At 39.8% G+C, this 23981-nt stretch overlaps 1 protein-coding gene across 5 annotated transcripts in view; it reads left to right on the top strand.

Annotated features, from left to right (window-relative positions):
* caprin1a (cell cycle associated protein 1a) overlaps nucleotides 1-22611 on the top strand; it is a 103400-nt gene extending 80789 nt beyond the window's left edge. For 3 of the 5 annotated variants that reach the window (XM_034191310.1, XM_034191296.1, XM_034191318.1), the window contains 6 exons: nucleotides 3314-3375; nucleotides 6241-6372; nucleotides 6550-6709; nucleotides 19856-20044; nucleotides 20309-20415; nucleotides 22027-22611. In XM_034191310.1, coding sequence (XP_034047201.1) covers nucleotides 3314-3375; nucleotides 6241-6372; nucleotides 6550-6709; nucleotides 19856-20044; nucleotides 20309-20415; nucleotides 22027-22113 — 737 coding nt within the window. In that variant the 3' untranslated portion in view covers nucleotides 22114-22611. The remainder of the gene's footprint in view (nucleotides 1-3313; nucleotides 3376-6240; nucleotides 6373-6549; nucleotides 6710-19855; nucleotides 20045-20308; nucleotides 20416-22026) is intronic. The other 2 variants (XM_034191326.1, XM_034191302.1) reach the window with 2 other exon arrangements.
* The last annotated feature ends 1370 nt before the right edge of the window (nucleotides 22612-23981 follow it).

Raw genomic sequence — 23981 nt, 5'->3', positions numbered from 1 at the left:
TTTTGTTTGTTTGTTTTATTCATGAGCCCATTTTTTTTTTAAATCAATGAAATGCCCCTTTAAACAATATTAATGATGCCAGACTCCGGCTAAAACACCTAAGGTAATTTTTCTTTTTGTTCTAACAAATAATGTTTTGGTAGCTTTGGATGCATTAATATCTAAGGCCCATGAAAATACAATTTTGTGACGTTACTTTTTTTGGAGACCACTGTAAACAAATTTTGACTGTTGCAAACTCTACACAAAACATAGCACACAACACTTTCAAAAGCAAGATTCTTTACTGTACCTTTAGTTCATACATTTCTGTACAATAACCCTGTCAATCTACTGAACACAAACGTTATCACAATTAACAGATATACAGGATGTGCTTATGGTAGGATTTTGGCTGCTCGTTGCAGACTCTGAATCTGTTGTGGACTTGTTTCATGCCATAAGTAACAATACTTTTGTTCTTATTTTACTCTAATTCTTTGTACATAAAGACGTAATTAATATAATAATCCATTAACATGGACATCTTTAGCAAACAAGTGTAACGTTGCAGATTCTACATGATTGTCAAATTTTCTCCTATTGCATTTGTTAGAAGTAATATAGTAGTTGTTTCAATGATAAAGGTAAACAGTTCCATACTGTTTTTATTCATCACTTTAATATTTAGAAAATAATGTAAATTTATAGATATGTCAGTGCTGTGTGGAGTGGTGGCAGAGATGCAGTTTTTCCTCAATGTATGTAATCTGTTGTTTATCAGGGATGTGTTCTGACTCCTACACTGTTCAGTGCTTGTTTGGGCTGGGTTTTGGGTAGACTTGCGGAAACCAGTGACTTTGGTGCTTTTGTTGGTGACCTTGATTTCTCGGACGTTGCTGTGATCTTTGCAGAATCAATGGATACTCTGATTGCAGCACTTGAAATGATGATCCAGGACAATCTCAAACTCAGACACTCCAATCCCTCAATCAAGACCTAAGAGTCAGGCTTTTAATGGCTTCCTGAACTCAGCCATCAGAACTGTGTCTATATGTGATGAAATGGTTGACGTTGTAGAGATACTCACTTATCTCAGTAGGCATTCATGTCCCTGGGTCCTCTGCTTTTGAGATCGAGACACCTGGGATGAGTTTATGGAGTCATAACTTTGTTGGACAGATGTGTTTGGCAGTGCCAATATCTTTACAGAAGAATGCAACTCCAAGTCTTTGGGGGCTTGATGCTACCTGTCTAGCTGTACAGTTGTGAGTTGGATGTTCACCAGTGATCTAAGGTGATGACTGGATCCTTCAGTACAACTTGAATGACTTTGTATCAGCTAAGCGGTTAGAGAGAGACTAAGATGAGGAGTATCATTTGCACTGTGAGGGAACATTAGCTTCGACATTTTGGCCATGTGGCACATCTCTCTGTCTGTGATCCAGCATGCAGGTGCCTGAGTGTTCAAGATCCCAGTAGCTGGAGAAGGCCAAGGTGATGCCCATGTTTCACATGGCTGCGGCAATGGTTATTTTAGAGACATGGGATTGGACTGGTTGTTTTTCTGGGTGGTTGCCATCCAGGATCCGAGGCTGTTCGTGATGTCATGGATGCGGCAAAGCGCAGCACCAGCTTGTGCTCCCAGACTTGGTGCAACTTGACCACCAATCTAGGTAAACATTTGACTCTTTAAAAAAAAAAAAAAAAAAAAAAAAACTAATGCAGTGTGTGTTGAAATTAATAGTCATTATTTTGAGTGCAAAATCTAACGGAAATAAAATGGACACTCAAATTGACTTCAGTTGAATTTATGAACTTGAAATGTGTGGATCTTGGCAAAATTGAGTTTGAATGTTTTTAGCTGTGGGGTGTAATTTAAGGTATCAACTGTATCCTCTCTTCTTACATCTTTGCTTGTCATTGGTGGAGGTGAATTGTGACCTGCAGAACTCTGCATAACCCAGTCTCATTCCTTGTGAAAACATCTGTGAAACCTGCGAGTGAACTCTAGGAGCATGTACTGGTACTGTGCTTTGCCACGTCCTTGACACCACAAAACCACCTTGGGTCCTAGGCGGCGATCACCCGGACAGACAGCCTGTTTCTTAGCATTTCAACATCATTACCTCCATCCATCCATTTTCTATCCCCACTTACTCCAATGCCATCATTGTCTACCATCGCATAACTGAGCGCCCCCCCCCCCCCAACCAAAAAAATATTAAATTCCCATAACTAACTAGGTCAACACAGAACTGTGCATGTGCAACAAAGATGAGAAGGCAGTGACATGTTTCATTCCTCAGCACTTGGAACTGGCACACCGTGACACAGCCGATTTATTTATTTATTTTTCTTCTATCAGTACAGTAGCTGGATTTTAGAAGTTGGTTCATTTAATTTATTATCTTGCAATAACTCGTTACTTGCCCCAGGCACTTTATTGTCCAACTTAGAGGTGCTGAAAGTAGAGCCCTTAGAGTGTAACTTGCAAGGGCTATGAAAAGCAGCTATTAATCTGAGCCTCTGTTATCCTTCAAAACAGAGGAAATTGTTGACACAGAAGGTTGCACTGATGCTTGCAGCAGGATTACAAAGTAAAGACACAGAGGCTCCATTGTGTGAACGGACGATTTTAGGCTCAAAGTCTGTTTGGAAAGATCTCTGCTGAAGTGGCTTGGACGTGGGCAGAATGGAGGCTGGTAGAATCCCAAAGATAGCCTTCAACTTTAAACCAGAAGGCCCACCATGAAGACCTAGGAAGAGGTGTAGGGATAACACCCAGTAAATACTCATAAAATACAGAAGTAGCAGACTTGAGGGTCTTCCTGGACCATGGAGAATGGAGGACAAAATGCTCTCGGCTGACAGGCCAAATGGCCTAACTGGGGAAGATGTAAGAAGAATGAACCCTGTAGTTTCTTCTGGTTTCAGTAGTTATCAGCATACTCTTCAAACTGGTGGCATATGTTATGATAAATATCTGTTGCCCACCCCGAAGTGTCAACAGTACAACAAAAATAGCAGCGATAACTCAGAAAGAAACAGGAAAGTACGATGAGGTTGTTTGGATTAAATCGGGTTATTGTCTTAAGGGGTGTGTGTGTGTGAGTGAGAGAACATCTAGGGTAATAAGTGTTCCATATTTTTCAAATGAGAGAACACGTTATGCTAAAATTTACATTTTTTTTTCTGCATAATGCTTTGATGCAAGCACATTTTTTGACTAATCTGGTCAACATTTAAAAATTTCTTAAGTGGGTATGTTATCCTATCTCATTGGTAAGATAATTGGTTTAGCATTTCTCTCTTTGTATTTTTGCACTCACAGCTCATTCAGAGTCGAGACTTCTTCAGACAAGTGCGGTTTCTGGGCCACTGCAGTCCTCACAAGTAAGTAAAATAGAAGCAGGAAGCATTTGGTCAAACCTGGCTGCTTTAACTGCTTAAGACTGAGGTGAAACATTGGCACAAAAACATGCAAACGTTTTGGTCTTACATGGCAGGTGGCTACCCTACCCACTATTAAAGTCGACCGTATTTCCTTGATTAAAGACCTGGCCTTGAATAAGGGGCTTGCCTCATTTAATGGCCGGATCAAAAAAAGTTTTATCCTGCCTTTAATAAGCACCGGGCCTGATTTATGCTTGTACAACTCCGTAACTCCATGGCCACGCAATGACATAGACTTGGGCGTAACCCTTTTGAATTTCTCCGTTGTGTTGGTGTGTGTCATAATGCAATTTACCACCCGAATAGTAGGGGGACGACGTGGAGAACAGGGCAGGACTTCCTTTCCACCTGCACTGCCACTGTTCCTGGTGTGTTGTGAGTCATTTGAGTGTCTTTGTTGTTTTTAGATGCCCTGTTGTAATGTTGGTCATATTTTCTGACTTTTCTGCCAAACGTTCCTCTATTTGATCCATGATTGAAATGTAATCGGCATGCACACTGCAAAAACTTTTAAAATATGACGGGAGAGAAAGGAGTGAAATCGAAAAGTGACCAATCCATGGGTTAAAGTTCTCCGTCACCACGACAGATTTCTGTCATTTGGAAAATTTAACTACACATATGCGTGCACACGTGGTGTCATGCATGTTTTGGGGCCGAAATATGATACTGTCATTGTCAAAGCAACATCCCATTCTGCGCTAATCAAAGCAGCAGCAATGTCAGCGTGGATGGTGCCGCACTGCGGAGGGGACTGTATGAATTTTCACTCCTCTCCGCACTGTTTCCTGCTTGCCATGAGCCGCAGTCACTGAACTCTACCGCGGTCCTTCTCCTCTCTGTCTTCGTGGGACACATTGGCAGATCTTCCCCAAGTAGAGCAAGGTGTGGCTTTGCTTTGAACCAGTGAAGCAATGCTTTGATCTGCTGCTTCGGTTCTTTGTTTTATTTCGCTTTATCTTAATTTTTCCCCGCTAAAACCCTAAAGACCATGTGTCTGTGAGTAATATTTACCTTTACCTACCTGTTATGATCTTCTGAAACAGTTGGTAGATGTATTTTAGAACTTAAAAACGGGACCGATGCTAACGTGTTAGCATGTCTATGGCGTTTTCAATGTTAAAGTTAGCATTAAGCTGTAAAAGTCGAACGTATTACAAATTGTAATATTTGATTTAGTTTTATTTATATATTAATAATAGCAACAATAACAATAATAGTGATAATAACTGATAATGCTACAATACAATTTTTAGAGAAACAGACAAAAAGAAACAACACAAGATAAATCCATAACAGTGAACATAAATAAATATAGAAATAAATAGCTGTTTGCTGTGAACACCTAGTAACTCTTACACCTCCACTTCATCCCTGTTTTATTTAAATTTAATGACAATTTGTTTTGGTCAAACCACATCTAAGACACATTTGTGTCTTTTCTCATGAAAATATCTTATTAAAGATAACATCTTACACTTTAGTCAGGCCTTTAAAAAACTTTTGTGGACTCTTGCTGTAATATGTTGTCAGTGGTTGAGATAGTTTCTGTAGGCATCTAAAAATGCCTTTTAATAATAACTCCAAGAAATTCAAGAAAACTCACATGTAAGTAAAAAACAAAAAATTAAAAACGAATAATTGAAAAAAATAATCAACCGATTAATTGATTACTAAAATAATCGTTAGTTGCAAGCCCTAGTTTGTTTTACGAGTGAGCATTTTACTGATTAAATGTGAATAAGCCAGTTTTGAGTTTCTCAGTGCGCATGCGTTTTCAAAACGGGTGACAGTGTTACTTTGTGCACAGCAGAACAATGTTGTCAATTGCTTTACACCCTAATTTTGTATTTTATTGACTGTACAACCAGCGACACAGCACCCGTTTGATGCCTTTACCGGAATGGAATCGATCAAAATACTACAGAAGACAAAGAATTTTTACTTGACAGTTTGAAGTGAGTTTTCTTTGTTTCAGAGGGCTTCATACTCATTAAAATTCACCAGAATATACAAATTTTGACTTGCTCTTTTAAAATTTTCCTGGGGGAGATCCCCCAGACCCCCATAATCAATACTGTATTTTTACTTCACAGTTTGAAGTGAGTTTTCTTTATTTCAGAGGGCTTCATACATATTAAAATTCACCAGAATACACAAAATTTGACTTGCTCTTTTAAAACTGTTCTGGGGGAGATCCCCCAGAATCAAGACTACACCCTACCCCCCCCCCACCACCCTTTCATGTACCTTTAAGTTCAAGTTTTGCATTCTTTTTATGCTTTGTCTCTGTTTGTCTCCTTAGAGGCTATTTAGAATAGATTTGTATACTCTATAATGTGTTTATTGTATTTATTGAGGGGAAAAAAAGAGTGTGTGCCCCCACTATGCCACATTTTAGGAAATTGCTGGCATTGATTTTTGCCAGGAAAAAATTTCAGTCAGATGAAAATTTATTGCTTTAACCCATGCCAATCACACTCCTTGTGGTCTCCGTTGTTTTGACTGGGGATATGTGTGAAACAGCACCATATTACAGTGCAGGCAGCAAGCAAAGTTTTCTTAATTGCTGGCCTTGAATAAAGCCCTGCCTCATTTAGGTGCCAAGTCTGAACACAGGTGTAAAAACAAATTAACGCCCAGGCGTTTAATTAAGGAAATACGGTATCTTATATACGAGTATAATAGTGCTTTTTGCAGGAATATCTTTGGTGTGCATGTGAATGTGGTCTCTCTGTACACTGCTGTGGAATGCTGTGGAATTGTTTTCTTTCCCTCCCACTTCCATTCTTAACTGCTCTCCAGGCTTCGATGTCTCTGTCCTCTAAGCAGCCCTCTACCCCATGTTCCTTGTCCTCTGCTTTCCCACCTGTCTCCAAAACCACCCACAGCGGAGGCATCAATGTCAACGCAGCACCATTCCAGTCGGTGCAAGTGGTATGCTTTGTGTCTAATTCAGTAGTGCAACAGTTCGCTTTTGCAAAACCTGGTTGGTGGATGTCATTTTGAGGTTGGAATTAGTACGGGAACTGTCAGTGTCTAAAGTACATAAATAATTAGAGGAATCTGTTTTTTTTTTGTTTTGTTTTTTGTTTTTTTTCCCCCTCCCTTTAGGTATATAACATGAATGTACCTGTACAGTCAGTTTCTGATGGTCATGCTGAGCCTCTGAAGCAGCCCAGTCAATTCTCCAGCGGCTTTGGACAGAGCTTCATCAGCCAAACTGAGAATGCTGTTGACCAGCCTGACATCTCACAGGAAACACTACAGTCAGGTGAGGAGACAGACCGGTGTCGCCAGCTGAACGCCTCCCCCCCCCTTTTTTTCCCCTTTATATAGTGCCAAATCAGTGCAGAGTTGCCTCAAAGCGCTTCACACAGGTAAGGTCTAACCTTACCAACCCCCAGAGCAACATTGGTAAGGAAAAACTCCCTCTGAGGAAGAAACCTCAAGCAGACCAGACTCAAAGGGGTGACCCTCTGCTTGGCCATGCTACAAATATAAATTACAGAACAATTCATAGACTAATATACAGGAATTGCTGTTGGTGCACAGGACAGGAGGGTCGCCAACACAAACACAACTCCCATCTCTGGATGGAGCTGCACCTTAAACAGAGAAAAAACAGAATCAGGCATCAGAAAGACAAAAAAAAACTGTATAATTTGCCAGTATTAATCAACAAGAAAAACAGAGAAATACTAAGGTGATCGTCGGTCACTAGCCCTAAGATTCACTAAAAGACCCAGAATTTAGGTGAAGTTGAGGCCACGGCCCGCTCCAATTACTAATAACATGAATTAAGAGTAAAAAGCGTAAAGCAAAACTGTACCAGTATGCTAGCCATATGAAAGGGAAAATACAACCCCTGGCAAAAATTATGGAATCACCGGCCTCGGAGGATGTTCATTCAGTTGTTTAATTTTGTAAGAAAAAAAGCAGATCACAGACATGACACATAACTAAAGTCATTTCAAATGGCAACTTTCTGGCTTTAAGAAACACTATAAGAAATCAGGAAAACAAAATTGTGGCAGTCAGTAACAGTTACTTTTTTAGACCAAGCAGAGGGAAAAAAATATGGAATCACTCAATTCTGAGGAAAAAATTATGGAATCGTGAAAAACAAAAGAACGCTCCAACACATCACTAGTATTTTGTTGCACCACCTCTTTTCACCACCTGGCTTTTATAACAGCTTGCAGTCTCTGAGGCATGGACTTAATGAGTGACAAACAGTACTCTTCATCAATCTGGCTCCAACTTTCTCTGATTGCTGTTGCCAGATCAGCTTTGCAGGTTGGAGCCTTGTCAAGGTCCATTTTCTTCAACTTCCACCAAAGATTTTCAATTGGATTAAGATCCGGACTATTTGCAGGCCATGACATTGACCCTATGTGTCTTTTTGCAAGGAATGTTTTCACAGTTTTTGCTCTATGGCAAGATGCATTATCATCTTGAAAAATGATTTCATCATCCCCAAACATCCTTTCAATTGATGGGATAAGAAAAGTGTCCAAAATATCAACGTAAACTTGTGCATTTATTGATGATGTAATGACAGCCATCTCCCCAGTGCCTTTACCTGACATGCAGCCCCATATCATCAATGACTGTGGAAATTTACATGTTCTCTTCAGGCAGTCATCTTTATAAATCTCATTGGAACGACATCAAACAAAAGTTCCAGCATCATCACCTTGCCCAATGCAGATTCAAGATTCATCACTGAATATGACTTTCATCCAGTCATCCACAGTCCACGATTGCTTTTCCTTAGCCCATTGTAACCTTGTTTTTTTCTGTTTAGGTGTTAATGATGGATTTCGTTTAGCTTTTCTGTATGTAAATCCCATTTCCTTTAGGCGGTTTCTTACAGTTTGGTCACAGACGTTGACTCCAGTTTCCTTCCATTCATTCCTCATTTGTTGTGCATTTTCGATTTTTGAGACATATTGCTTTAAGTTTTCTGTCTTGACGCTTTGATGTCTTCCTTGGTCTACCAGTATGTTTGCCTTTAACAACCTTCCCATGTTGTTTGTATTTGGTCCAGAGTTTAGACACAGCTGACTGTGAACAACCAACATCTTTTGCAACATTGCATGATGATTTACCCCTTTTTAAGAGTTTGATCATCCTCTCCATCCATCATTTATTCCTCAGAATTGAGTGATTCCATATTTTTTTTTTCCCCTCTGCTTGGTCTAAAAAAGTAACTGTTACTGACTGCCACATTTTTTTTCCTGATTTCTTATAGTGTTTCTTAAAGCCAGAAAGTTTCCATTTGAAATTGCAAGCTTACTTGTAGTTCCTAGGGTTTGTAAGAGTAGAATGGGAGGCAGAGCCTTCAGCTTTCAGGCTCCTCTCCTGTAGAACCAGCTCCCAATTCAGATCAGGGAGACAGACACCCTCTCTACTTTTAAGATTAGGCTTAAAACTTTCCTTTTTGCTTATAGTTAGGGCTGGATCAGGTGACCCTGAACCATCCCTTAGTTATGCTGCTATAGACTTAGACTGCTGGGGGGTTCCCATGATGCACTGAGTGTTTCTTTCTCTTTTTACTCTGTATGCACCACTCTACATTTAATCATTAGTGATTGATCTCTGCTCCCCTCCACAGCATGTCTTTTTCCTGGTTCTCTCCCTCAGCCCCAACCAGTCCCAGCAGAAGACTGCCCCTCCCTGAGCCTGGTTCTGCTGGAGGTTTCTTCCTGTTAAAAGGGAGTTTTTCCTTCCCACTGTCGCCAAGTGCTTGCTCACAGGGGGTCGTTTTGACCGTTGGGGTTTTTACGTAATTATTGTATGGCCTTGCCTTACAATATAAAGCGCCTTGGGGCAACTGTTTATTGTGATTTGGCGCTATATAAATAAAATTGATTGATTGATTGAAATTACTTTAGTTTTATGTCATGTCTGTGATCTGCTTTTTTTCTACAAAATTAAACAACTGAATGAACATCCGCCGAGGCCGGTGATTCCATAATTATTGCCAGGGGTTGTAAGTGCGTCTTAAGTCTGGACTTGAAAGTCTCCACAGAATCTGATTGTTTTATTGACGCAGGGAGATCATTCCACAGAACAGGGGCACGATAAGAGAAAGCTCTGTGACCTGCAGACTTCTTATTGACCCTAGGAACACAAAGTAGGCCTGCACCCTGAGAACATAAAGCTGGGGCCGGTACGTAAGGTTTAATTAGGTCAGCTAGGTAGGGAGGTGCCAGCAGTCCTCCCTGCCTTCACTGTGCATGCGTCTGAGTCTGATTCTCTACACCCAAAACAATCAAAGGGAATAATGCGATTATTAACCATCAGATGGCAAATTAAAACCTCTTAAATTATTCTAAAGAAACAAGGCCGTTTTGGGATCAAGGCCGTTTTGAGAAACGAGGCGATAAGACGCATGTGCAGTGAAGGCAGGGCAGACCGATTTTTTTTTGGGGGGGGGGAGCGTTCAGGCGGTGACACCAGGTGCATTTGTCTGAGTGGATTCAAAACAGAACATAAAACGTGTAGTTTGATGAAGTGGGGGGGAACTGATGGAAATCGAGCTGATCTAAAATCAGCATGATACGAGAAATTGCTGCCTATTCAATCTACAGAAAATTGTTTCAGTTAAAGGGCATGTCACACTCCAATAAACACGCTCTTAAAAAATTATATACCAGATTATGGCTCATTGCTTCTAACTTTTTATCTTGTGCGTGTCTTGATATAGCTGATAAAAATAAAATTAGCCATACAGCGTCTGAAAAATGCACACAGATTCAGAGCTATTTTAGCCATAAAAGTGACATAACCTCAGGTCCTGAGCATTGGCTGTCTGAAGGTCACGCCACCTGTGCTAACTTCATTATTTACTCCAGGACACACAGCCGATTTGGGCTGTTTTTTTTTTTGTTTTGTTTTTTTGTCTCCAAATAAGTAATATGGCTTTAATTTGGCTTTCAAATTAAATTATTGTATTTTGCGATCAACATAAGTACGTTGCGCCGCTTCGTAACCCGCAGTGTATTCAGTAAAAATGCTGATGTTCCAATAAAACTGAATATAATCATTTGAATGAAGCCCAAGACATAGATTCATAAAGAAAACTGGCTGTACAAGTCATGAAAAACCTGGCTGTACATGTTGTTTTTATGTATTCCTAAATAAGAGGTCAGTGGTCCTTTTTATTTAGTTTGTCCAATTACTTATGGCCTTTGGAAAAGAAGGGACTGTATAAAAATGGGAGTAATTCTTAAATGTTTAATGCAATAACTGTGTCATATCCCTTGAATTAAAGCAGAAATCTACTGGCATAGAATAGTTGTGACTTTTGAATGCTTGGTCTTCAAAGTAACGTCCAAACAAGGTCAGCATTCATTTTATTCAATTTTAGGGCATGTGCAATGGTGGGCACAGCTAACCAAAATGTTAGCTTCGATAACAGATAATCAGCTAACTGAAAAGTTATCTTTTATAAAGCTAAACCGACAAACCACCCAAAAATTTATCGGAAGCTACAGCTAACCGATAACTGATAACTTTCAGTATTGTCTCTGGTACCCTTGCAGCTACTAACAAGCTGATTTTGAGTTTTAACACCACGATAGCTTCTGTTAGCATCAAAGGCGACCACTCACAAAGGCGACAGACCCAAACAATGAGTCAGCACTTCTGTCTTTGTGCCTCCTGCCCATTGCTGGAAACTCCTGTTTACTACATAGCTTGTAGAAGCAGTTGAGAGGAACAGCGAAGCTCAACTCTCTACTCAATAACAGCGTTGCCGTGAGGTGGAGGTCTTGGAAAATAAAGCAGTGCTGACAAAATAAAGCAGTGCCTCTACTGGTGGTTGGCTCTCACTGCGGTATTGTATCACTTACTGTTCCGGAGCACAGCGGTGTTTTTCTGTATCTGTTAGCTGTTTAATCTGCGCAGTTAGATTGATCTAGTTATCTAGATTACGATTTGTTTCCCAGTGTAATCTTTACGTGCCTTAACTAAAGCACTCCTTCTGCTGAATCACCTCTAAATTATTTACACATTATTCACTTTGCGTGTTTTTAGGAATCCGCTAGGTTAGCGTAGCTACTAGCTCTTAGCCGATTAACATGGCGGCTTCTCCTGTCTCTCCCGCACTTTTCTGCTCTGGGTGTGAAATGTTTAGTTATTCCTCGGCCTCCTTTAGCAGTAACGGTACTTGTAATAAGTGTAGCTTATTCGTAGCTTTGGAGGCCAGGCTGGGCGAATTGTAGACTCGGCTCCGCACCGTGGAAAATTCTACAGCTAGCCAGGCCCCTGTAGTCGGTGCGGACCAAGGTAGCTTAGCCGCCGTTAGTTTCCCCCTGGCAGATCCCGAGCAGCCGGGAAAGCAGGCCGACTGGGTGACTGTGAGGAGGAAGCGTAGCCCTAAACAGAAGCCCCGTGTACACCGCCAACCCGTTCACATCTCTAACCGTTTTTCCCCACTCGACGACACACCCGCCGAGGATCAAACTCTGGTTATTGGTGACTCTGTTTTGAGAAATGTGAAGTTAGCGACACCAGCAACCATAGTCAATTGTCTTCCGGGGGCCAGAGCAGGCGACATTGAAGGAAATTTGAAACTGCTGGCTAAGGCTAAGCGTAAATTTGTTAAGATTGTAATTCACGTCGGCAGTAATGACACCCGGTTACGCCAATCGGAGGTCACTAAAATTAACATTAAATCGGTGTGTAACTTTGCAAAAACAATGTCGGACTCTGTAGTTTTCTCTGGGCCCCTCCCCAATCGGACCGGGAGTGACATGTTTAGCCGCATGTTCTCCTTGAATTGCTGGCTGTCTGAGTGGTGTCCAAAAAATGAGGTGGGCTTCATAGATAATTGGCAAAGCTTCTGGGGAAAACATGGTCTTGTTAGGAGAGACGGCATGCATCCCACTTTGGATGGAGCAGCTCTCATTTCTAGAAATCTGGCCAATTTTCTTAAATCTTCCAAACCGTGACTATCCAGGGTTGGGACCAGGAAGCAGAGTTGTAGTCTTACACACCTCTCTGCAGCTTCTCTCCCCCTGCCATCCCCTCATTACCCCATCCCCGTAGAGACGGTGCCTGCTCCCAGACCACCAATAGCCAGCAAAAATCTGTTTAAGCATAAAAATTCAAAAAGAAAAAATAATATAGCACCTTCAACTGCACCACAGACTAAAACAGTTAAATGTGGTCTATTAAACATTAGGTCTCTCTCTTCTAAGTCCCTGTTGGTAAATGATATAATTGATCAACATATTGATTTATTCTGCCTAACAGAAACCTGGTTACAGCAGGATGAATATGTTAGTTTAAATGAGTCAACACCCCCGAGTCACACTAACTGTCAGAATGCTCGTAGCACGGGCCGGGGCGGAGGATTAGCAGCAATCTTCCATTCCAGCTTATTAATTAATCAAAAACCCAGACAGAGCTTTAATTCATTTGAAAGCTTGTCTCTTAGTCTTGTCCATCCAAATTGGAAGTCCCAAAAACCAGTTTTATTTGTTATTATCTATCGTCCACCTGGTCGTTACTGTGAGTTTCTCTGTGAATTTTCAGACCTTTTGTCTGATTTAGTGCTTAGCTCAGATAAGATAATTATAGTGGGCGATTTTAACATCCACACAGATGCTGAGAATGACAGCCTCAACACTGCATTTAATCTATTATTAGACTCTATTGGCTTTGCTCAAAAAGTAAATGAGTCCACCCACCACTTTAATCATATCTTAGATCTTGTTCTGACTTATGGTATGGAAATAGAAGACTTAACAGTATTCCCTGAAAACTCCCTTCTGTCTGATCATTTCTTAATAACATTTACATTTACTCTGATGGACTACCCAGCAGTGGGGAATAAGTTTCATTACACTAGAAGTCTTTCAGAAAGCGCTGTAACTAGGTTTAAGGATATGATTCCTTCTTTATGTTCTCTAATGCTATATACCAACACAGTGCAGAGTAGCTACCTAAACTCTGTAAGGGAGATAGAGTATCTCGTCAATAGTTTTACATCCTCATTGAAGACAACTTTGGATGCTGTAGCTCCTCTGAAAAAGAGAGCTTTAAATCAGAAGTGCCTGACTCCGTGGTATAACTCACAAACTCGTAGCTTAAAGCAGATAACCCGTAAGTTGGAGAGGAAATGGCGTCTCACTAATTTAGAAGATCTTCACTTAGCCTGGAAAAAGAGTCTGTTGCTCTATAAAAAAAGCCCTCCGTAAAGCTAGGACATCTTTCTACTCATCACTAATTGAAGAAAATAAGAACAACCCCAGGTTTCTTTTCAGCACTGTAGCCAGGCTGACAAAGAGTCAGAGCTCTATTGAGCTGAGTATTCCATTAACTTTAACTAGTAATGACTTCATGACTTTCTTTGCTAACAAAATTTTAACTATTAGAGAAAAAAATTACTCATAACCATCCCAAAGACGTATCGTTATCTTTGGCTGCTTTCAGTGATGCCGGTATTTGGTTAGACTCTTTCTCTCCGATTGTTCTGTCTGAGTTATTTTCATTAGTTACTTCATCCAAACCATCAACATGTTTATTAGACCCCATTCCTACCAGGCTGCTCAAGGAAGCCCTACCATTATTTAATGCTTCAATCTTAAATATGATCAATCTATCTTTGTTAGTTGGCTATGTACCACAGGCTTTTAAGGTGGCAGTAATTAAACCATTACTTAAAAAGCCATCACTTGACCCAGCTATCTTAGCTAATTATAGGCCAATCTCCAACCTTCCTTTTCTCTCAAAAATTCTTGAAAGGGTAGTTGTAAAACAGCTAACTGATCATCTGCAGAGGAATGGTCTATTTGAAGAGTTTCAGTCAGGTTTTAGAATTCATCATAGTACAGAAACAGCATTAGTGAAGGTTACAAATGATCTTCTTATGGCCTCAGACAGTGGACTCATCTCTGTGCTTGTTCTGTTAGACCTCAGTGCTGCTTTTGATACTGTTGACCATAAAATTTTATTACAGAGATTAGAGCATGCCATAGGTATTAAAGGCACTGCGCTGCGGTGGTTTGAATCATATTTGTCTAATAGATTACAGTTTGTTCATGTAAATGGGGAATCTTCTTCACAGACTAAAGTTAATTATGGAGTTCCACAAGGTTCTGTGCTAGGACCAATTTTATTCACTTTATACATGCTTCCCTTAGGCAGTATTATTAGACGGTATTGCTTAAATTTTCATTGTTACGCAGATGATACCCAGCTTTATCTATCCATGAAGCCAGAGGACACACACCAATTAGCTAAACTGCAGGATTGTCTTACAGACATAAAGACATGGATGACCTCTAATTTCCTGCTTTTAAACTCAGATAAAACTGAAGTTATTGTACTTGGCCCCACAAATCTTAGAAACATGGTGTCTAACCAGATCCTTACTCTGGATGGCATTACCCTGACCTCTAGTAATACTGTGAGAAATCTTGGAGTCATTTTTGATCAGGATATGTCATTCAAAGCGCATATTAAACAAATATGTAGTACTGCTTTTTTGCATTTACGCAATATCTCTAAAATCAGAAAGGTCTTGTCTCAGAGTGATGCTGAAAAACTAATTCATGCATTTATTTCCTCTAGGCTGGACTATTGTAATTCATTATTATCAGGTTGTCATAAAAGTTCCCTAAAAAGCCTTCAGTTAATTCAAAATGCTGCAGCTAGAGTACTGACGGGGACTAGAAGGAGAGAGCATATCTCACCCATATTGGCCTCTCTTCATTGGCTTCCTGTTAATTCTAGAATAGAATTTAAAATTCTTCTTCTTACTTATAAGGTTTTGAATAATCAGGTCCCATCTTATCTTAGGGACCTCGTAGTACCATATCACCCCAATAGAGCGCTTCGCTCTCAGACTGCAGGCTTACTTGTAGTTCCTAGGGTTTGTAAGAGTAGAATGGGAGGCAGAGCCTTCAGCTTTCAGGCTCCTCTCCTGTGGAACCAGCTCCCAATTCAGATCAGGGAGACAGACACCCTCTCTACTTTTAAGATTAGGCTTAAAACTTTCCTTTTGCTAAAGCTTATAGTTAGGGCTGGATCAGGTGACCCTGAACCATCCCTTAGTTATGCTGCTATAGACGTAGACTGCTGGGGGGTTCCCATGATGCACTGTTTCTTTCTCTTTTTGCTCTGTATGCACCACTCTGCATTTAATCATTAGCAATCGATCTCTGCTCCCCTCCACAGCATGTCTTTTTCCCGGTTCTCTCCCTCAGCCCCAACCAGTCCCAGCAGAAGACTGCCCCTCCCTGAGCCTGGTTCTGCTGGAGGTTTCTTCCTGTTAAAAGGGAGTTTTTCCTTCCCACTGTAGCCAAGTGCTTGCTCACAGGGGGTTGTTTTGACCGTTGGGGTTTTACATAATTATTGTATGGCCTTGCCTTACAATATAAAGCGCCTTGGGGCAACTGTTTGTTGTGATTTGGCGCTATATAAAAAAAATTGATTGATTGATTGATTGACTTGTGGTTTGATTTATAAATAAAATTAATACGGATAGAATAACTCCATTAATGTCAATTCTGTCATTTGTACAAAGTTAAAATATAACACATATGTTTTAATGTTGAATAATGCAATAATTCTGAAGTTTTGTAACAGACAGATGCCGAAGGGATTATGGGTAAATGAGCCTCCACTAACACTGATTGGTTGACTCATTCATTCTGTGTAAAAACCAACACAATGTGACGTGGCGTGTGTGTTGGTATTCAAATGTGCTTTTATAAAATATGCCATTTTAATTATATGTAAAAAAAAAAAAAAAGCTATTTGTAAAATCCATAACTAAGTCAAGTAGTGATTTGACAACCGTCTGATGTAACCGGGCTCAAAATGCATAGAACACTGCCATCTACTTGCACCCAAAAGCTCAGACCCTTACCCATAATCCTTTGCATACAGTTTATTTTTTTTATTTTTTATTAGTGCCAGAGAGTTCTGTGGTTTAAACGACAGAATCCATGACAATTGTAAATGAACATTATGCAACCAAAATGTGTGTGTGTGTGTGTGTGTGTGTGTGTGTGTGTGTATATATATATATATATATATATATATATATATATATATATATATATAATATACACACACACACACAACCCCTGGCAATAATTATGTAATCACCGGCCTTGGAGGAAGTTCATTCAGTTGTTTAATTTTGTAGAAAAAAGCAGATCACAGACATGCCACAAAACTAAAGTAATTTCAAATGGCAACTTTCTGGCTTTAAGAAACACTATAAGAAATCAGGAAAAATAATTGTGGCAGTCAGTAACGGTTACTTTTTTAGACCAAGCAGAGGGAAAAAAATATGGACTCACTCAATTCTGAGGAATAAATTATGGAATCACCCTGTAAATTTTCATCCCCAAAACTAACACCTGCATCAAATCAATCTGCTCGTTAGTCTGCATCTAAAAAGGAATGATCACACCTTGGAGAGCTGTTGCACCAAGTGGACTGACATGAATCATGGCTCCAACACGAGAGATGTCAATTGAAACAAAGGAGAGGATTATTAAACTCTTAAAAGAGGGTAAATCATCACGCAATGTTGCAAAAGATGTTGGTTGTTCACAGTCAGCTGTGTCTAAACTCTGGACCAAATACAAACATGGGAAGGTTGTTAAAGGCAAACATACTGGTAGACCAAGGAAGACATCAAAGCGTCAAGACAGAAAACTTAAAGCAATATGTCTCAAAAATCAAAAATGCACAACAAAACAAATGAGGAACGAATGGGAGGAAACTGGAGTCAACGTCTGTGACCGAACTGTAAGAAACCGCCAAAAGGAAATGGGATTTACATACAGAAAAGCTAAACGAAAGCCATCATTAACACCTAAACAGAAAAAAAACAAGGTTACAATGGGCTAAGGAAAAGCAATCGTGGACTGTGGATGACTGGATGAAAGTCATATTCAGTGATGAATCTCGAATCTGCATTGGGCAAGGTGATGATGCTGGAACTTTTGTTTGGTGCCGTTCCAGTGAGATTTATAAAGATGACTGCCTGAAGAGAACATGTAAATTTCCACAGTCATTGATGATATGGGGCTGCATGTCAGGTAAAGGCACTGGGGAGATGGCTCTCATTACATCATCAATAAATGCACAAGTTTACGTTGATATTTTGGACACTTTTCTTATCCCATCAATTGAAAGGATGTTTGGGGATGATGAAATCATTTCTCAAAATGATAATGCATCTTGCCATAGAGCAAAAACTGTGAAAACATTCCTTGCAAAAAGACACATAGGGTCAATGTCATGGCCTGCAAATAGTCCGGGTCTTAATCCAATTGAAAATCTTTCGAAGTTGAAGAAAATGGTCCATGACAAGGCTCCAACCTGCAAAGCTGATCTGGCAACAGCAATCAGAGAAAGTTGGAGCCAGATTGATGAAGAGTACTGTTTGTCACTCATTAAGTCCATGCCTCAGAGACTGCAAGCTGTTATAAAAGCCAGAGGTGGTGCACCAAAATACTAGTGATGTGTTGGAGCATTCTTTTGTTATTATGATTCCATAATTTTTTCCTCAGAATTGAGTGATGCCATATTTTTTTCCCTCTGCTTGGTCTAAAAAAGTAACAGTTACTGACTGCCACAATTTTTTTTCCTGATTTCTTATAGTGTTTCTTAAAGCCAGAAAGTTGCCATTTGAAATGACTTTAGTTTTGTATCATGTCTGTGATCTGCTTTTTTTTTTCTACAAAATTAAACTGAATGAACATCCTCCGAGGCCGATGATTCCATAATTTTTGCCAAGGTTTTTTTTTTTTTTCTGTAGCTGCAGCAAGACGCTGCAACAACTATCATGTGCACAAAGAATTATAATTTATGGGATACTGGCATGAACACTACTGGCCAGTAGATGGCAGTAGAGACCGTAGTGCAAACAGGAAAATATTGGAGAAGCAACCTGAGCTGCTTCTGACATTTAAAACAAACACAATAACAAGTAACGTTTATAAACCAAGAGAATATATTCATGAGAGTTTTAGGCACAATATACAAAGGGCTTAATGCTGTTGTCCGTTTGGAGCCTGATCAGAGCATCTCAAATGCACTTCTCCTGTTGTGACTGTACCGGGATTAGCCATAATGCACCTGCACACAGCATCTCCACACTAAAACCTTCAAAATTAGTGCACTTTAAAACTAAAACATATAGCTGATGTTTTCACTTTGTAAAACTTCAGAAGTGATGTTAATTTAAATAACATGTCCAAAATTAGTTTTGTTAAAATTTTAACCACAAGTTAAAACTGTATGCCTCTGGATGACTTGGGTGATATTGCCAGTGAGTTGGTATGGTGTCAAGAGGAATTATCTTGTGACCAGTTCTTCTCTGACTGCAGAGGATAGAACAGTTTTTCCTGAAACCAGCTCTCCTCTGTTTACAGAGGATAGAGCGGTTTTTCTGCTACAAAACCTTTAAGAGGTAAGCGCTAAAATCCTTGATATCAGACTTAACAAAGGTTTTTAATTGTTAATGCTTTATTCACGTCACTGCAAAAACGTATTAGTGATCTAAAAATTATCGGACCAAAATTTATTGGAAGATAATTGGTCCGATAATGCTTTTCAAAGTTATCTGAAAAGTTAATCCGATACTGAAAACATTAGCTTTGATAATTAGCAGTTAGTGGATTAGTGGAACTGGACCCACCACTGGGCATGTGTTACCACAAAATATGGTAACTAAGTATATCAGATGGTGCAAAATATTCCTTTTTTTCTTATTGGCTCAACTAATAATTTCCAGCACTGTCAAAGTTGGAACAACTTGTACAAACTGAAATTGGCCTTTGTCACCATTTATTTTGGTTTTACCCCATAACTCCATAACATTTGGCCATAGATGGTACAAGCTATGGCTTTTTGGAGTCCTTATGACTATTTGTGATGTACCTTTTAAATATGATTGGTGCATTTATCAATTTTTGAACCTTGTTTAGTCTTTCTTTGATCCCTACCTGGTTATGGCTACTGCCCTGGGATGGCCATCATACATTTTTGTGTAGGCCATGGTGTGCTGAGACTGTATTGTAATTATTGTTTTGCCACTTTAGGTGGTATCATTATGCTGCTTGGCACTTGAAGTAATGACAAGAAAAATAAAATTTCTTCCTAAAAATAATCAAATGCACAGGGCTCGCCTTACTGACAGATACCCTGGTCACTGTGAGCCTGTCTCACCAACTGTTAACTGTAATCTAATTTGAGGCAGTGAATTTATTCTTTGGGAGGTTACTGAAGCCATTGCATTTGCTCCATTTATGGTCAAAATATTCTGGCAATACATTCTTCAGCACTTGTTTGGTTTGTTATTTTGTAAAGGTGAGATGTAAACTCTGCATAAACACATTGCTGACCTCCACATTTACTCACAAACATTATTTCTCTTCAGTTGTTTCTGGGTTCCAGTCCCAAGACCACACCATGCCCTCAGCAGGGGATCGTGAAGACTCGTCAGCAGGTACTGGTTATGGACAGTCTGGCCAGTCCTTTTACAACAGCAGGACGGTGCCCAGGGGTGGGTCCAGGAATGCTCGTGGAATGACAAACGGCTACCGGGGAGCCTCCAGTGGCTTTAGAGGTATGACATGATATAATGATAGGCCGGGTGTGAGAGCATACACTGGTGCTGTATGTCATCGCATCCACAGTATTACAGAACTGTCCTGGGTCCTAGATAGCAACCATCCAGGCAGACATCTTGCCCATCTTAATGCTGACTGTTCTGTTTTTGGAAAATGATTTACGGTCAGGCATGTTTCTGTTAAAACGTGTTTTATGCAAAAAAAATCATCCAGTGAAAATACCTAAAGTGTGATATATTGATTCTGGGTTTTTCCCTCAGGTGGATATAATGGGTACCGCCCTCCTTTCTCAAGCACGGCTGGCAGCGGTTATGCTCAAACCCAATTCAACACATCACGGGATTATTCAAGCACTACCTACCAGAGGGTAAGAAGGTGTTGATCTTTTTTTTTTTCTTTTTTTTTTTTTTTGTTTGTTTTTCCTCCATTTCACTTTATAAATTTATCAAATATCCTATATTCTGTTCACAAGAATGATTGATCTTTTTATTTATTTTACAGCCATTTTCCAATTTGGAGTAATTTTTTCCCTCAAAATTGTACTTGCAACACCCCATAATGACAACATAAAAAGTTTTTTGTTTGTTTTGCAAATTTATTAAAAATAAAAAACTAAGAAATCACATATGCTGTACGTACGTATTCACACCCTTTGCTCAGTACTTTGACGATGCATCTTTGGCAGCAATTACAGCATCATGTCTTCTTGAATATGATCCCACAAGCTTGGGGCACCTATCTTTGGGCAGGTATGCCCATTCCTCTTTGCTTCACCTCTCAAGCTCCATCAGGTTGGATGGGACCGTCGGTGCACAGCTATTTTCATATTGCTACAGAGATGTTCAATTTGATTCAGGTGTGGCCTCTGGCTGGACCACTCAAGGACATTCACAGAGTTGTCCTGAAGCCACTCCTTTGATATCTTGGCTGTGTGTATACTAAAACGTTCTGGGGAGAACCCTGTTTTCCATTTACAGATGAAGTTAAGGGGAGGTGATGGTCTAGTGGTTAAGTGTTGGGCTTGAGACGACAGGATCCTTGGTTCAAATCCCAGCCTGTCCTGAAAATCACTAAGGGCCCTTGGGCAAGGTCCTTTATCCCCTAGTTGCTCCCGGTGTGTAGTGAGTATCTTGTATGGCAACACCCTGAGATTGGGGTAAATGTGAGGCATTATTGTAATCGCTTTGAGCATCCGATGCAGATGGAAAAGTGCTATATAAATGCAGTCCATTTACTGTTTCAAAGCAGCAGAAGTGTTTCTATACCAGGGGTGGGCAATCATGTGCCAAGACAGTGCAGGTTTCTCTTTATACCAATCACCTCAGCAGGTGATTTTATTGATGATCAGGTGTTTATGTTCAGGGGAGACACTCATCAGCAAACCCACCTGCTGAGGTGATTGGTTGCAAAGAAAGCCTGCACTGTCTTGGCCCTCGTTGCCCGTCCCTGTTTTTTACCCTTCCCCAGATTTGTGCCTTGAGACAATCCTGTCTCTGAGGTCTTTAGATGATTCCTTTGACTTCATGCTCGGTTTGTGCTCTGACATGCACTGTCTGCTGTGGGACCTTATATGCAGACAGGTGTGTGCCTTTCCAGATCATGTCCAATCAACTGAATTTACCCCAGGTGGACTCCAATTAAGCTGTAGAAACATCTCCAGGATGATCAGTGAAAACAGGGTGCACCTGAGGTCAACTTTTTGCTCCATGGCAAATGCTGTGCATACTTATGTACATGTGAGTTCTTAGTTTTATTTTTAATAAATTTGCAGAAATCTAAAAAAAACAACTTTATTTCACATTGTCATTCATGGGGAGTTGTGTGGAGAATTTTGAGGGGAAATAATGAATTTCACCCATTTTGGAATAAGACTGTAACATAACAAAATGTGGAAAATGTGAAGCGCTGTGAGTACTTTCCGGACACACTATTTACTAGTACAAAAAACAGATAATTGTGCTGAATCCTTTTCTTTAAGGAGGGCTATCAGCAAGGGTACAAACGGGGAACTGCTCAAGGACCTCGAGGATGTTCTCGAGGGAACGCTCAAACACAGAGACCATAAAAGATCCGATCCTAAGGACCATCAAGTTACGCCACGTTGAACATTCAGGATTTTTTAATGTTTGCCCCAGCTCACTTTTATAACAAAGTTTTATTTGTCAATGGTATTTTTTTTTAACTCCCTGCCTACTTGGTCTGTGTTGTCTCAGTGGTCTTAATGTTTTAAACACACAGTGCTGAACTTCAAGGTATTTAGGTTTATCAGCAAGTCTGTGTTAGAACAGCAAATAGATATTCCTGTAAACTTGAAAAGATTTCTTTAATTTATTTTTTTTGTATTAAATGCAAAAAAAATCTGATGATTATTTTCTTTTCCTGCCCAATGATTTTTCCCACTCTTTATTCAAACCTTTTTTCTTTTTCACATTTTTGGTATTCATGAATTTTTTTTTTTTTTTAAAGATCCACTGTCACATCTTGCACCAGTTCCTCTTTGTACACTGACGATATTGGTTGAGACTGTTTCAATAAAGCTGTGCTCGATTACTAGTTGTACCATTTTTGTAACTTAGCTACATTGTGGATTAAATTGAGATTTTTCAGTAACGCATGCTGATTTTTATCTGTGGCCATGGAGATTTATTCTGTGCAGCTAACAGCCAGGCTTGGCTAATCCTGGTTGTCAGCCATCACCGAAAACGAACAGCATCATGTTTGCGTCTTGTCATATTTGCTTTTAGTCCACATTAAAAGGCTTCATTCCAACTAGATGAATTTAGCTATAAAGAGGCAAAATATTAACTGTAACCCTAAAGGCACAAGCGCTGTATATTTTCGACAAAATGTCATAAGTTTCACAAAATAATTACATATTTTAGTGAGTATGACCGTAAATTCCAGTAAATAAGGCACTTTAATCAACGGCCAGTTTTCCCCATATGCCTATGCACTGTTGGAAATTGGTCCATATTTAAAAAAAAACAAACAAACTGGAATTTGTCTGTCGAGAATGACACCATAGTATATGGTTCTGTGTGTCCTTGGCATGTGACCAATTCTGTCAAACTGAGCCACTTTATTCTTGACTAACCACCTTCCGCCCTATTTAATCCACATTGGCTCCAACCCGAGTGAGTTAAACAGTTTTAACCGGGTTTTGATGTTTCATGATCACCAAAGGTCATGTGACCAATAGGTGATATTTTACTAAATATTGGTGCTAAAGGGTAAACCATTCTTTGAAGTGACTATTTTAAAGATCGCCTTTGTGTGCTGGGCCAAATGTTTGACCTCTGCTTATTTAACTCATTTTTCTCAAAATGGAATAATTTTGTCTTGAACAGACCCGCAACCATTCCACAATGTTTGGTTCACATCAGATGAAAACTGTAAAAGTTATTTTTCACATATGGATGGGCACAAGGACTGAAAACAAAACTCACATGTCCGACTGCACACAGGTGTAAACCACCTCCAGTCAAATTAACACATTTCAGGAATAAATCTTCTGAGTGTTCTTCTCAATGCTGACAGTTACATTGTCTAAATTAAAACAGAAATGAGTGACTACTTTTACATAGCCAATAACTCTCTCATAACCGGAATATTAGCAATAACCCGGTTGGGCACGGCCATGTAAACACCCGCAAAAACCCAAATATGCTCATATTCCGGTTGTTAAAAACCCGAATATGACCCCTGGGTTACTCCATTTGTAACCCAAATATCAGGTCATATAAACGCACATCGGAATATCCCCATAGAAAGGAACATTATTTTGTGTTCTGTACATGTCCTATCCGCAAGGAAGCTTGGTCTTTTGAGTACGGCAACTACTTGTATGCAGTGCGCAACCCACTGGACACCACAGAAGCAGAGGTAAACAAGCATGGGGAAATCCAGACACGGCAGCACAGCACCACACTTTTG

Source organism: Thalassophryne amazonica, chromosome 2, assembly GCF_902500255.1.
Source record: "Thalassophryne amazonica chromosome 2, fThaAma1.1, whole genome shotgun sequence".
NCBI lineage: Eukaryota > Metazoa > Chordata > Actinopteri > Batrachoidiformes > Batrachoididae > Thalassophryne > Thalassophryne amazonica.
Note: the sequence above shows the minus strand (reverse complement) of the source record. Positions and strands in the feature narration are given on the sequence as shown.